Source organism: Rhipicephalus microplus, chromosome 1, assembly GCF_043290135.1.
Source record: "Rhipicephalus microplus isolate Deutch F79 chromosome 1, USDA_Rmic, whole genome shotgun sequence".
NCBI lineage: Eukaryota > Metazoa > Arthropoda > Arachnida > Ixodida > Ixodidae > Rhipicephalus > Rhipicephalus microplus.
Window position 1 is genome coordinate 149,991,953 of NC_134700.1, and position 15,928 is coordinate 150,007,880.

Here is a 15,928-nt window from a genome sequence, read left to right on the forward strand (position 1 = left end):
TGGCAGGTAAAGAAAGAGACGTCCAGGAGAGAAGTAGGGGAGCGTCCATAAAGTAGGTAAAATGGTGAGTAGCCGGTTGTCCGCTGAATAGCCGTATTGTAGGCGAAAGTGACGAATGGTAGGACTACATCCCAGTTCTTGTGGTCTGGTTGAATGTAGGCGGCGATCATGTCAGAAAGAGTGCGGTGAAATCGCTCAGTGAGGCCGTTAGTTTGGGGATGATAACTAGAGGCAGTCTTGTGAGTTGTGCCACAAGCGCGAAGAAGTTCGTTCACTAGTTGTGAAAGGAAGGCCCTTCCACGGTCACTGAGCAATACACGTGGAGCACCATGACGCAGTATAATGGCTCGGAGGATGAAATCGGCAATTTCCGAAGCTGAACCGGTAGTGACGGATGCCGTCTCGGCGTAGCGCGTCAAATGGTCAACGGCTGTTACTATCCATCGGTTTCCAGCAGCACTGACTGGAAGGGGGCCATAAAGATCGATGCCTACAACTTCGAAGGGTGTGGCTGGGCACGGAAGAGGCTGTAGTGTACCGGCTGGAGCAGATGTGGGTAGTTTTCTAGATTGACAGGTAGTGCAGGACCCAACGTACCAAGCTACACTAGTGGTAATACCTGGCCAATAAAACCGACTTCGAAGGCGATCGTAGGTTTTGTGATAACCAAGGTGACCTGCCGTCGGATGGTCATGAAGTGCTCTGAGGACTTCGGACCGAAGCAATCGGGGTAGAACGGGAACCCAGCGCTGACCGTCAGGATGGTAAATTTTGCGGTACAGTACCGAGTTGTCCAGCTTAAACTGCGAGAGTTGGCGACGGAGCCTCGCATTAGGTGGACGGGAACTGCCAGTGAGGTAGCTTATAATACGTCGACAGTATGGGTCAGCCAGCTGTCGAGAAGAAAAATCGTGCGGGTCGTCCGAAGGCAGCTGGTCCATAGAGGCGAGAGAGGAAACCGCCGTAGACGTGGTCTCCGAGGGCGTGTTGTGCAAAGTGATTGCGGAAACGCTGAGGGGAGCCGCTGGTAGTGGGCAGCGAGAGAGAGCATCGGCGTCGCTATGCTTTCTGCCACACTTGTATACGATGTCAAAATCATATTCTTGTAGGCGTAGAATCCAGCGGCCGAGGCGTCCCGACAAGTTCTTGAGTGTCGAAAGCCAACATAAAGCATGGTGGTCGGTCACGATGGTGAAATGGCGGCCATGAAGATAGGGACGAAATTTCTGTACTGACCAAACGATGGCGAGGCACTCCTTCTCGGTGATCGTGTAGTTCCTCTCGGCTGCGGAGATGACGCGGCTGGCGTACGCAACGACTCGCTCTCGCGAAGAGTTGTCGCGCTGAAGGAGCACGGCTCCTAAACCGTGGCCGCTAGCGTCTGTATGGAGGAAGGTCGGTGCACCATCGTGAAAGTGAGAAAGTACAGGATCGGTCGTGAGGGCACTCTTCAATTTGTCGAAAGCCGATTCACATTCCTGAGACCACTGAAAGGGCGTACCAGAAGCAAGTAGCTTATGTAGTGGTGCGGCTATGGAGGCAAAGTTTTGTATGAATCGCCGGAAGTAAGAGGCGAGACCAAGGAAACTTCGCAAATCTTTCGGCTTGTCAGGGCGAGGGAATCGAAGCACCGCAGCAGTTTTCTCAGGGTCTGGACGAATTCCGTCCTTGCTCACAACATGACCAAGGACCTTGATAGATCTGCTGGCGAAATGGCACTTCTTGGTGTTAATTTGAAGACCAGCGCCCGCAAGGCAAGTCAGGACCTCGTCCAAGCGTTGCAGATGTTGAGGAAACGTCGATGAAAATACAACAATGTCATCGAGGTAACATAGGCAAGTCTTCCATTTCAGGCCACGCAGTACGGTGTCAATCAAGCGCTCAAAAGTTGCGGGCGCATTGCATAGACCAAACGGCATAACATTGAATTCGTATAGGCCGTCCGGGGTTGCAAACGCAGTTTTTTCTTTGTCCTCTTCGTGCATGGGGATTTGCCAATAGCCGGAACGCAAGTCGAGGCTTGAAAAGAATTCAGCACCTTGTAAAGAATCGAGGGCGTCGTCGATACGTGGCATGGGGTATACGTCCTTCCTAGTGATCTTATTGAGTGCTCGGTAATCGACGCAAAATCGTACGGAACCGTCTTTTTTACGCACCAGAACCACTGGAGACGACCAAGGACTGGTTGAGGGTCGGATTATCTCCCGTTGCAGCATATCGTCTACGTTTTCCTCAATGATTTTTCGTTCGGCTAGGGAGACGCGGTACGGACGACGATGCACAATGGATGTTCCGTCGGTCTGAATACGATCTGCTGTAGCAGTTGTCTGACCCAGGCTGGATGAATGAACGTCAAAAGAGTTTGCATGCTTTTGCAACAAATCAAGCAGCTGCTGCTTCTGCGAGTCTGTCAAGTCCTTGTTGATGGCTGCTGTAAAGGCCGAGGAAGCAGCATGATCTCCAGGATGGCCTTTAGAGGAGGCAGGGGTAAGAGGCACGACGCACACAGGCTCCAGATCGGCAACGCAGGCGACAGTAGTGCCCCGCGGCAGTAAAATTTTATCTGGTGTGGTGTTCGTAGCAGCGAGGACAGCTGATCCATCGTTGAAGCGAGCCTCACCTGATGCGAGAGCTATGCCTTTATTAAGGCAACGGGGCGATGGAGTTACCAAAATGTCACCAGAGTCGACGTCGTTGGACAAAACTGTGACTAATTGATGTTCGTTCGGGGGTAACTCGATGTCTACAGCAGCGATGAGTCAAAGTGGCCTCTAGGTTTCGTCACTAAGCAAGTGGTCTGTGTCAGTGAGATGAACGACACGTTGTGCACAACAAATAGCCGCGGAAGCAGACGAAAGAAAGTCCCAGCCTAAAATGAGTTCGTGAGAGCACGGGGATAGCACAGCAAATTGTATGTGATGAAGAATGTCGTCGATTAGCACACGGGCAGTACAGAGAGCGGAAGGGCGAATCATCGTTCCCTGGGCTGTAACCAGTGTTGGTCCATCATAAGGCGTCGTGACTTTTCGAAGACGGGTACACAAATCAGCACGAATAATAGAAAACCCAGCCCCAGTGTCCACCAAAGCATCAACGTCTACTCCCTCAACTGAGACTGCAATCATATTGTAAGGGCGCGCTGGAGGAATTGGAGTACTGTGTAGGAATGCAGTTTGTCCTCCAAAAACTGCATTGCTTAGTTTTCCGGACGCCGATCAGAAGCGAGGGAAGCAGGCTGAAGAGGAGAAGAGGAGCGACGGTAGGGCGATGGTGAACGGCGTCTGGTTGATCGAAGACTACTGCGCAGTTCACCGGATGCTGGCGGAGATGGAGACCGACGCGGCGGTGACGAATAACGACAGCCCTGGTACAAGGCTCCTGCGATATAGTCTCGTTCGCGTATGTCGTACCCTCGGCGCTCATCTTGCTGGCGCTTGCGGCAAAAGCGTGAAATGTGACCACGATAGCCGCAATAATAGCACGTAGGGCGAGTCGATCGATAAGGAGGGTGGTAGCTTGTGTTAGATGCACCGGCAGAGAGAGCAGTGAGAGGGACAGATGATGGCTCAGGCGGTGGTGATGCAAAGCTCGTGGGAAAGCTTCTGGGAGGTGCGGCAGCAACCGACGCGTACGTTCGTGGTGGCGACGTCGAGCTGACGGTGCCTGATGGTGCGGCGACGGCATGCGAGAACGATGGGAGAGTACGATCGACAGTGGGCTGCAGGTGGGCCATATGGGTCATGGACGTAAGCTCCTCCGTGATGACATCCCGCAATGACGTTGAAGAAGGCTGAATGGTACATACTGAAGGTAGTGTGAATCCCATTGATTCTAATTCTTCGCGTATTATCACCCTTATCGTTTCTCGTAGGTTTGGATCAGTCGTAATACGGGCCGCGTCACTGTCCGGTTGTAGGCGCATCGACTCAAGTTCTTCGAGGCGCTGACAGGTTGTCGCAACGTCAGCAACGGTAGCCGGATTCCGGATTGCAAGGGCATTGAATGCGACGGGTCCAATGCCCTTAAGAAGCTGGCGTACCTTGTCTGACTCTGACATTGGGGTGTCAACCCGTCGGCAAAGTGAAAGGACATCCTCGATGTAGGATGTATACGACTCGCCGATGTGCTGTTTCTGAGTCGCAAGAGCTTTCTTTGCGAGAGCTGAACGGACAGCCGGTGTGCCAAAGACATGGCGAAGCTGATCTTTGAAGGCTGACCAGTCGGGGATGTCCATGAAGTGGTTGAGGAACCACGTCTTCGCGACACCCGTGAGGTAGAATGACACGTAAGCGAGTTTGTAGGTGTTATCCCACCGGTTAGCAGCGCCGACCCGTTCGAAATCGTCCAGCCATTCCTCCACATCTTCCCCGCGCATACCAGCGAAGGGATGGGGCTCACGCTGGAGGCTGTTAATGACGTGAAAAGGCGCGGCACGCGGTGGCGGAGTGGGAACGGCTGCAGCACCGACCTCTTCTTGGTGCGACATATTTCCGGACACCTGGCCCAAGCGGCGACCTGAACGTAGCTCCAAGGGGTAGAGTGGTCGAGAGGATGGCGGGGGATCCAACAGCACGCTCCACCACGTATGGAGTCTTGGTTTGGAAGACCTTTATTAGGCCCGAGGAACCGGCAGCCGACAGCTGAGATAAACGAACCAAGATGATGATGCTACGTGACAACGATGAGGATGCATGAGCAACACATGATAATGATGATAATGTACAGATGAAGAGGATTGGTATACTAAATGCCCACAGTATAGATAGATAGATAGATAGATAGATAGATAGATAGATAGATAGATAGATAGATAGATAGATAGATAGATAGATAGATAGATAGATAGATAGATAGATAGATAGATAGATAGATAGATAGATAGATAGATAGATAGATAGATAGATAGATAGATAGATAGATAGATAGATAGATAGATAGATAGATAGATAGATAGATAGATAGATAGATAGATAGATAGATAGATAGATAGATAGATAGATAGATAGATAGATAGATAGATAGATAGATAGATAGATAGATAGATAGATAGATAGATAGATACGCTCAATGTCGCCAAAGTTCGCTAAGAAATGCTTCGCATTTAAAAAATACACTCTAGTGAGTTTGAAACACCTCAAGCTTCCCTCGAGAACGCACCAACAGAGATAATAAGTAGAATATTTACACAGTGCCAATATACACCGCCTACAATTTGAAGCCAGTGTGCAGCTGCAGGCGAAATGCTGATAAACTGACGTCAGTTTGGCAGAGCAACATGCAGTGCATGCTTTTCCGGGAAATCGCTGCTCGGAATCTCCTCTCATTCTGCCATTTACGTCTAGCTCGCGTAGCTCTCCTGACCTGTGGCTGAAGTATGCGTTTCCAAAAGCAAACGTAATAAAGACGTCAGTCTGGGATACTGTTCAGAATCAACCACTGAAATAGCTTATTAAGTAAAGTGATCAAATTAGCGTTGGTGTGTTTCGTCTCCACTTGAAGTACATCGTACATCTTCCCTTGAAATACATCGGCATTGTTTTGACAAAGCATAGATAGATGATCCCCACAAATTTCAATAGCACATCGAAATATATTCATTAGTTTTGCCATCGCTCTTTGGCTTGCACCAGAAGCAGTATTTGCTTTCTTTCATGTTCTGTCTAAAAGCTACAATAAGTAAACGTCATCATTTCATCCACCAGCGCTGACAGCTTCAAGTTTACACCTTCGATGAGCATACGAATAAATAGCACGTGACAACAATATGGTTCACACCTTGGGCTTAGCGCTATTGTCCGCTATATACAGCAAAAGTGACGTAGTTAGCGCACCACGACAGAAACGCTATTTCATCTCTGATCAATCGAAAGATACGCTTTCGTATTCCGGTCACGGTCAGCCACTTTGTCGCGTCAAGAACACGAATATTATATCTTGATTGCGTAGTGTTGCGCTATCAAAAGCACTTCTCCGAAGATTAATATCACGTTGAAAGCTTCCTTCACACTGCCAGAGCACTGCTAAATGGTTACAGCGCCTAATCCCGAAACAGCTATCGAGTACATAAAAGAAAGCCATTTGTCCTCGTGAAAACTGCCGCATCATATTATAGCCCATTGCTGGGCTATATTATAGCCCATTGCTGGATTATAGCCCATATTATAGCCCATTGGATGGATGGATGGAAATAACTTTATTTATGCGTCTTGTACAGGGTGTAGCCACCGCTATGCTGCACAGGTATACAAGGTATACGCATTGGGATATTCAAATGAAGAGTACTAGAAAGTTATGTTCACCGGTGGTAGGTGAGTACGTACGTTGATCGTTGGTGCAATCAATTTGCCAGCTGCTGGTGGCAAAGTACTGGCAGTTCGTGATGATTTAGTAATAATAACGTGAGCTCACTTCAAAAATATAATTAATTTTATTGCTCATTGACACTCGATAATCGGTGCTAAGTTGTAATAACGGGACGGACACCAAGAGGTGGGAAACACAACCGAAGATGGAGTGCAAGCATAAAATATAATCAGCAAACACATCATTGTCTTACAAAGGGCAAAAGAATCGACTGATGGTGATAATATTGGTGATGATGACGTAGTAACATCAACTACCTTTGTGCACGTTCACACTCGCAGGGTCATCAACAACACAGCTACATAATGGTCCGGACGAGCAAGTAGCATCAGAGCAGTCCAATATTTTTTAAGTGTAAATGCGGCACTGAATGGACAACCTTTGTTGGAAGGTCCGCAGATGGTTTCGCGAGGTTGTGTCTGGCATTCTCCTGAATTTTCTGTGAGAGACCATCTTAAAGTGTACCTGAACAAGTTTCAGAGTTTAGGTAAGGGACGACTTTATTGCCGAGAATGTCGAAATTTTTTCTATGGTTGTCGCAGCAAGAGCTTTAGAATATGCAAAAGAAAAGTTCCGTCTATAGGTCCCCCCACGCGAGCGTGCCGTATGTGTGGGCCTGAAAACGTACGCCACGTTCGGTTCCTTTGGCGGAAACGTGCCGCACTCTGACGGAAATTTCCATCCGCTCACTGATCCAATCTACTAGAGAACTGTTTATGTGACGAAGGCTCAGGTAGGTACAGCGAAGCTGAAGGGAGGGAGGAAAATAGGAGGAAAAAAATGGCAGAAAGGTTAACCAGCTTATAGGCAACTGATCTGCTACCCTGCGCATGTGAAAGATAGAGAGGAGAGAAGGAAGAGAGATAAACACAGCACATTAGGCAGCACACGCGCGCACACTCATTCATAGTCCAGTCTTGTCTTTCGTGGTGTGTGACGCTGGAGTTACAGCCGCTTGTTCAAGTCCGTGTCGCGTAGGAATTTCAACAGGGCTTTTTTTGTCGCCTTCTGTTGCAGTGTCTTCTCTGGGGCACTTGAAAGAATAGCTGAAAGTTTTGCAGCTTGGTTACGATATCTTAAATAAGATCAGACAGCTGAGCTACATGAACAGGCTTATCTCGTATTGTAAACTGTGACCACCATGACGCGTTTTTGCCGCAGTCAATCGAGAAGGCCAAACTTGAGCAGTGATGCTTTTGCAGGCAACGTGGCATACCGATAATGACGTCACATCGTTGTTTCAGCACCTCAAGAATCCCTGCGGCCACAGCCCCTGTTTTTTTTTTTTTTTTGTTCTGAAGAGATGCTATAGTCGCATCTCCTTTTAAGAACTCCCACATCGCATTTCGAACTTAACTGCAATAAATTTATCCTCCTACGCTCTAAAGTCATTTGTGTAGATGATTCAACTTCCCTTTGAGTGGCACGTGGTTTGTCGACCATACCACAATCAAGCAGACGCAAGGATGGAGAAATAACGGTAATATCCGCCCGATAAACTCTATACTTTAGCGCCATCATCACCGCCATTTCATAATTTATATTTAATAAACAGGGTCCATGTAACCCGGTAGCGTGATATTCAGGTATACTGCTGACCCTCTCCCGAATCAACTCTCTTTGGGGACGCCGTGGTTCAATGTACTATGGAATAAATTATGCACTCACTGTGTTCCCGCATGTAAAGGTAGCTAGTAATTATTGTTCTAATGTAATTCCCGTTTAACTCAAGTTCCTTGAATCGCGCTCCCATCGTCGAGATCAGCGGCGCTACACCTTGCCGCTAGGTGACCGTGGAAAGTAAGTCTTGTTAGTTATAAATTTTCTAAATGATGGGTAGTAGCTGGATTTGCCTGGTCTTTGTGCTTGCAGGCTTCGAGCACACTTGAAGCTTTGTTCAGTATTTTGATTCGGTTTTGTTTCTAATAAAATGACGAATCGTTATGAACTTCGAGACCCTATTCGAATTGGTGAGCCTAACAAGGTCAACACAGTCGAGCTCAGCTGCTAAAACATTGCTGACCTTCGTCTGGCGGCAAAGCGGATTCGGACCATACGAAGCCAAACAGAGCTGAAAGAATGAAGATTGGACAAATGTGTGTACTACCCAACATTCTCATGCTTGCTGAAACACCGTGAGTTGCAGCTTCCATAGACACTTGCGCCAGAGTTCCTTCTAGTGTATTTGTAGAAAACTCTATGATGCTATAGTGAGAAACTGTCGCGATTCGGATGTGTTGGGCGGCTAGCGACGATTAGCGAAGAAGCCATGATGCCTACAGCCCCTCGTCTAGGGTGATTAGGTGCTTCAGTCAGAGTATCCACTTCCAGTGCTTGTCGTAATCACCTGTCTAGAAGTGAGAAAGTAGACATTTCAGATTCTCTGCCTTCACAACACGGTACCTCACAGAGAGGAAAATAGTTGACATAAACCTACTGGGTGAAACTGAGCGGATTCTTCGGTATAATACGCAACGAAGCGCACTCATCGAAAGCCGATCGAACTCGCTGATAAGATGGACGTGCATGCGTTCGCTTGCGACGTGCACTGCATACATCCCGTTCTTCAAGTTTGGCCAGATGCACTATTAGCCACACTGCGTGCTCTATTGAGGATGTTTCGAAGAATAAAGTGTAGCTAGTTTGGGCCGGAGAAGCCTATCTTCCTTTAGCACCCATAATTCCGTATGACTATAAAAATGACGCGTTGGTCTCGTTTTAAGCACCGCGAATAGTTAATACAATAAAATTATGCGTCTATTGAAAAAAAACGGGACGAGGGGTGGAATGAAGACAAGCGCAGCAGCGTGGCGAACCTTTCACAAGGGCCAGATTGACGAACCTCTTCGTTCAAACGTGTTCTTTGCTGTTGTCTGGCTAATGTGACATTATAAATGATACTTACGTCATTAATGATGTGTGCAATATTAGGATAGGTTCAATATCCTTTGTAGATTAAAAAAATATCTATTGGTGAGCAGGTGACTCGATGTACTCATTACAAAGTATATGCAATTTTTTTTATTTGTTATAGCACTTGGTGATGAACTATTCGTGCATGCAACATGACAAGAGGTTCTTTTACCATAGTGTTATTCGATAACTAGCTCCACGGACGAATAAATAAGTTGAAGTAGCGAGGTGATGAGCCTGATAACTGTTTTCGGGTAATAACCATCAATACCTTGTGTACATAGCAATGTGCTGCTGCAGAGAGAGAGAGAGATGAATAGAGAGGAAAGGCAGGGAGGTTAACCAAGCTTGGCTCGGTTGGCTACCCTACACTTGGGGTGGGGAAAAGGGGAATAATAGAACGAAAAGAGACAGAAAAGAAGAGGAGTAAGAAAGAGAAGCAGAAATAGTCAGCTCGAAACTACACAGCACGGCCTCGCACAGTTCTTTCACAAGCGGTCGTGAAGTTTGGTGTTCCTTAAAAAGTACAAGAGGGCTTTCGTGGCTTTGCGCGTATGGGAAGCCGTCGGCCAAAGTCCCAGGATCTTCTCTTCTGTAAGCGGCCGTGAATCCAGCTGACAGAGCTTGGCTTCCATAATACGTCGTTTGGTCTGGTATGCTGGGCAATGACATAGAATGTGCTCAAGCGTTTCCTCGCAGGCGCAGATGTTGCATGCCGAAGTGCTCGCCATTCCAAGGAGACGAGAGTACGAATTCGTAAATGCCACGCCCAACCTCATGCGACACAGTAAAGTTTCAGCGCATCGTGGGAACCCGGATGGCAAACGAAGTTGCAAGTTTGGGTCGATCGAATACAGGTGCGTGTTGGAGAAACCCTGCGTATTCCATTGTAGGAGAGATATATGGCGAGCAAGTGATTGTAGTAGCCTTGCAGCGTCCGTTCTCAAGAGTGGTATGGGCGTGCGCTGGTCTTGGTCATGAGCCGATCGAGCAGCTTCATCTGCGCGGTCATTGCCAACGATTCCGCAATGACTCGGCAGCCACTGAAATACAATATCGTGACCTTCCGCGAGCGCTTCGTGGTAGTCATGCCTTATCTGATATACTGATTGTTTATGTAGCCCGTGCTGCAGAACAAACCGTAGTGACTGTAAGGCTGACCTGGAGTCGCAAAAGATGGCCCATTGGTTAGGTTCCTGGTAAAGAATGTACTTTACTGCACCTTGAAGTGCTGCGAGCTCTGCTGCTGTCGACGTCGTGGTGTGAGAAAACTTGTACTGAAGCAACACATTGTCAGATGGAACAACCACTGCTCCTGTGGAGCTGTTGGAATTAGTGGAGCCATCGGTGTAAACATGTATGCGGTCGAAGTACCTTTCGTCCAACAGACGCAAAGTCAGTTGCTTCAGGGCTAGCGTTGACATGCGTGCCTTCTTAAAGATTCCAGGAACTGATAAGCGCACGTCAGGCTGACGAAGACTCCAAGGCGCAGTTGCTGGATGCATGGCAAGTTTGAAGCCAGGCGGTAGTATGTCCTGATGTTTTGTCACGATACCGCAGTACGAAGAATGGGACCTCCGAGCTGTCAAACACGCTAAATGATGTGACGGTAGCCGTGATAAATGCCGAATGTGCGCTCTCAGCGTCTCGACAATGATGTGCGTTGTGACCGGTTGTTTTTGTGCAATAACAATAGTTGACACTGTTGATGAGCATCTTGGAAGGCCAAGGCATGTCCGAAGTGCTTGGGCTTGTACGCTTTGCAGTGCACGGATGTTAGTCTTGCACGTGTTGGACAGGACCGGAAGGTTGTACCGGAGAGTTCCAAGAAAGAGGGCTGTATAAAGCTGCAACATGGAGTGCACGGATGGGCCCCATGATTTTCCGGCGACGAACTTGAATACATTCTCAATGCCAATGAGCTTTTTCTTCAGGTATGTGACATGTGGGCTCCAGGTTAGGTCACGATCTACGATGACGCCTAAGAATCTATGAGTGCTCTTATATGGGATTGATCTGCCATCGATGCACAATGAGTAGAAAGACATCGGTTTGCGTGTAAACGCCACCACTGCGCATTTTTCTGTGGCGATAGTCAAACCTTGCTGGCGAAGGTATGTCGATGTCATTGTTGCCGCTTTCTGTATTCTTGCGCGCACTTGAGGTCGTGTCACGCCGGATGCCCAAATGCAGATATCGTCAGCGTAGAGAGATACATAAGCCGTCTGTGGCAGCATTTCAGTGAGTCCCACGAGAACCAGGTTGAAAAGTGTAGGACTCAAAACACCGCCTTGTGGTACCCCACGACTTGTGAAATACTTATTCGTAGACCCATCTTCAGTTAAAACGAACATAGATCTCTTTGTGAGGTAGCTTCTTACCCATCAAAAGACACGACCTCCAAGTTCAGCTGCTTCAAGAGCATTGAGAACAGCCTGGTGGGTCACGTTGTCATAGGCACCCTTCACGTCTAATAACAGAGCTACCGACAGCCGCTTCTGAGCTTTCTGATGCTGAACAGAGGTCACTAAGTCAATAACGCTATCAACTGAGGACCGACCTCGTCGAAAACCAGTCATAGCATCAGGATAGATGTTATAATGTTCCAGGTACCATTCTATGCGTGTAAGCAGCATCCTCTCCATGACCTTGCCAACGCAGCTTGCTAGTGCTATAGGCCGGTATGATGCCAAATCGAATGGAGACTTTCCGGGCTTCAGCAAAGGCACCAGGCGACTACACTTCCACTCATCAGGCACCATTCCATCATGCCAAGACTTATTGAAAATGTCCAGGAGACAGCGCTGTGCCTTCGGGCCTAGGTGACGTAGGGCAGTATAGGTCACTCCATCCGGACCTGGGGAAATATGCATGGCTGCTGCAGAAATACTAGAATGATGGCGATGAGGTTACAGCAGCAATTACTAGGGATTTTTATGCAACCTACAAAAACCTTGTACTTGACTGACAAAAATTTACCAAGAACGCGGTGGCATACGTAGCAAGCGTATACTGCCATCGCGTTACTGACACCAACTTTCGTTCGGAATGCACTTGATATAAAAAGGTAGGCGTACAGATGTGAACACAAGGCAAGAGGCATTACGAACACCGATCTCTTCTTCATAGCCACTTGTCAAACTTTTCATCTGTAAGTGTTGGTATGACTACCTCGTATAGTAATGAACTCGTACCAACTAGCTGGACTTTCTATTCATATAATAGATATTCTCGTCGTTGGTTCTGAAATTTAGCCAATGTACAAGGTGAATGTTCAAAAATAGTGGATGCAAAGACTTTTTTTTAATCACAATGCTCACTATTCTAACAATGGTGAGCTTCGTAAGAAATGTGCTGTCTTTTCTTTTTTTTCATTTACGGTAGCAAAATTTACGTCGACATCATCAAACGTGTCTTTAAATGACAATAAAGATATTGACGCATCTGCTGGCATTGTCAAATACGTGGTCGGCTATGTCATGTTATTCGCACTCAACGCGAAGCATGCGTGTTATTCCCTTCATACTTTACTTACAACGACTGGCCATGTACCAATGCGTAAGAAATTTTACAGACCAGCAGTAAATTCACTCACATCTTTCTTGTGCCCTTTTTGTTTATCTAGAATACCTTTGCAGACATAACTAATATCAGCGAATTCAGCTCTATAGTCATTTATAGATTGACGAATGAAATAAATGAATAAGAACAAAACTGCTACACTGCTTCATCGGCCGCACAAATCTTGGATAGGAATTCGGTCGCAGCTGTTCAGATTTCTTCCTGATGGAGTGAGCTTCCTCGACATTAAAACACGCGGCTTCACACAGAACGCTCGTCCGTTACACGCTACGCGGGCTTCTTGGAAGGCAGGAAGGTGGGCCCGACCCCTCCGCGGACGTGACTACTTTACTAACTCGCCGAACAACTGCTGCTTGGGATCGGGACAACGCCAGTGGCAGCCGAAGACCAGTATCTTGCGGCCAGCGTGGTTGTTTTTCATACGCTGCTCACGCCGATGGCGAGAGATTTTTTACAAAAGGAAAGACGGAGAAGACAATGACAAAGGCGCAGCTCTCACTTCCACGGTAGGCAGGGACGAATGTGGAAGGGGGGTGAGGTGCGCGCTTCGCGCGAAATGGTGTCTTTTCGTGCTCAGACGCGCCCGCGCAAGACGCCAGCCAGTATGTAGGGCGCGTGTCTGGCAAGCCTCCAGCAGGAGCAGCTATCCGCAGAACCAATCGGAGCCGGCCAAATTATGTCAATTACGCAAGCAGAGTAGCGATGGCGGACGGGGGAAGCAAGATTCGTTCTCAACCTTGACTGTAATCGCGAAACCATCTCCCTTTTCTCTCGAGACTGGCTTATTTTTTTGCTCTTGTCGCGAACTAACGTGGAAGCAGGAAACCATGGGAGAGAGTTACCCCTCGGCCTTCTCAACCTTCGGTGATTGCGCTGAGAGAGGGCACGACGGCAGTTCTCCTCCGTGATCAAAATACGCGGGGACCACGCGTCGTAGACACTCGTATATCTGGACGCGCCTGCCGTGAGCGGCTCACCAGTACCGGTACCAGCCCCGGCAGGACATCAGCAATGGAAGCATCCAGGGCTACGCTGCTTCTTGCGGCAACGCTGCTGCTCGGCTACATTTCCCACGCCAACGCGGCCAGGTGCTCGATGCACGGTTTCTGCGACACTAAGAAGAAGCTGCCGTGCATCTACAACAGCGTGCCCAAGCCGGTGACTGACCAGTCGGCGCGAGCCATCATGAAGGAGACGTGCGGCGACTACTTCCAGATCCACGGCGACTCCCTCTGTTGCGACGCAGCTCAAATCAAGCAGCTCGCAAATCAGGTTAAGGCTCTTGAAGGCCTCGGCCTGCGACGCTGTGAGGCCTGCTACGCGAACTTCCAGAAGCTCCTGTGCAACATGGCCTGCTCGCCGCACCAGGGAGACTTCCTGCAAGTCGTGCACTACGACGAGGGGCCGCATGAGGTGGCTGAGATTGCCAACTTCTACGTAGACTACGCGACCATGCGTGACCTCTACGTTTCCTGCATCAACCCGAGAAGATTCGTCCGGTTCGCACCTCTGTCCTTCACCATCTGTGGCGAGGACTACCTGAACTGCACCATGAAGCTCTGGTACGGCGCCCTGGGCAAGAGGCGAGTGGGACTGACTTCCGTGGATGTGACGTACGAGCCTGTCACCAACGAGGCGGTCTTTATCGGTCTGCGTGAGTACAGGCCCTTCAAAGATTCCATGTACGGCTGCAACGAGACCGTCTCGGGCAAGACGTGCGTCTGCGAAGACTGTGAGGCGGTCTGCGAGAACACCGACGACGCCATGAAGCCTGTACCACTCAGCACATGAGGAATCGAAGTTGCCGAGGCAAGCAAGCAGAAGATACTGCTCTTCTCTCTCGCACTATTCGTTGTGCTGTTTCATGCCGAGGCGTACGTGGTGTTGAGTGAAGCCGTCTCTGCATCCCGAAGGTCTTGGTGACTTTGCTCCAAACCGGAGTACTCGAATCACACTGGTGTCTTGTGTCATTTGTTCATATGTCCTATCCTCCCCATCATTACTCATTTATTCCTTTTCTGTAGATTGATTCCACTTCTGCGTTCAGTCTACAGAAGACTCATGGTTCCTGAAAATGCATTGAACGTTTTGCCTCACCGCACCCTGCACAGGAAATGCTGAAACAATAAAAATTAAACATCGAATTGTTTTGAGTAATTACGGTTATGCGCCATATACGAAGAAATACTTCAAGGTATACACATAGCCGTCTAAATGGTGATCACGGTTCTTATGATTAGCCTTTCAAATTTCAAATGTTTACTAATCTACAGATACCAGTTGCGTAAATCGCACTCATATATGCAGACAAACCTGCCTTTGTGTTTACTGCGTGATTCTTAATATTGGAAAGTCTTGTCCTTGTATTTATATTTAGAAACGCATGCATTAAAATGTGCTCAAGCGAGGTATTACACACTGTTGTGTGATGCACACACCTTGTACACTACAATCTTTGCGAGAAATGAAGCAAGGTCATGTATATATATTTTGTCTCAACTAATTTCGTGCAACAACCTCTGCGTCCTTTCTCCGAATGCTCTAGAAAGATATAGAACAATGATTCACCGGTCACCGAGTTCACAGCACCACATTAAAATTATATTCCTCCTGCAACTCGACTGCTTCCCTGAGCAGCCTTTCATCTTATAGCTAGTTGTTATAGACAATGATCACATTTTTTATCTCATGTACATCCAAGGTAAGGAATAACATTTTTATTGGTTACTCTTGCTTTAATACTAAGCTCATGGGTATGAAGCGCTCATGATTGACAACAAGGAAGAGAGCAACAGGATACGGGCAAGGCGTCTATTTAGCACTGCATGTGAGAAGAGAAAAAAACTGGTTGTTGAGATTTTTAGTTGGAATATGAAAGAATAAAAAGGAATCGAGTACTTCTTCTATCAGAAAGTTAGCATGCTCTGGGATCAAGAAACATGCTTCATTTCTAGGTAGGTTTGTTATTGTGCCTAAGAACACTACAAAATATTTGTGCCTGTATTCTCCAGTCACAAAAAACAAGCAGATAGTCGGGTTAAGATGGAAGCTCGTGATGAAAAGTTTGAAA

At 47.8% G+C, this 15,928-nt stretch overlaps 1 protein-coding gene across 1 annotated transcript; it reads left to right on the forward strand.

The window, feature by feature from the left end:
• Window positions 1-13,781: 13,781 nt before the first annotated feature.
• LOC119178264 (NPC intracellular cholesterol transporter 1) lies at window positions 13,782-15,002 on the forward strand. Its single transcript, XM_037429458.2, has one exon. It carries the CDS (start codon window positions 13,870-13,872, stop codon window positions 14,647-14,649), a length of 780 nt encoding a protein of 259 aa, XP_037285355.2. The 5' UTR covers window positions 13,782-13,869; the 3' UTR covers window positions 14,650-15,002.
• Window positions 15,003-15,928: the final 926 nt, after the last annotated feature.

What these genes read in the sequence shown, in the direction of transcription:
- LOC119178264 (XM_037429458.2), top strand. Translation starts at nt 13,870, where the DNA reads ATGGAAGCATCCAGGGCTACGCTGCTTCTTGCGGCAACGCTGCTGCTC.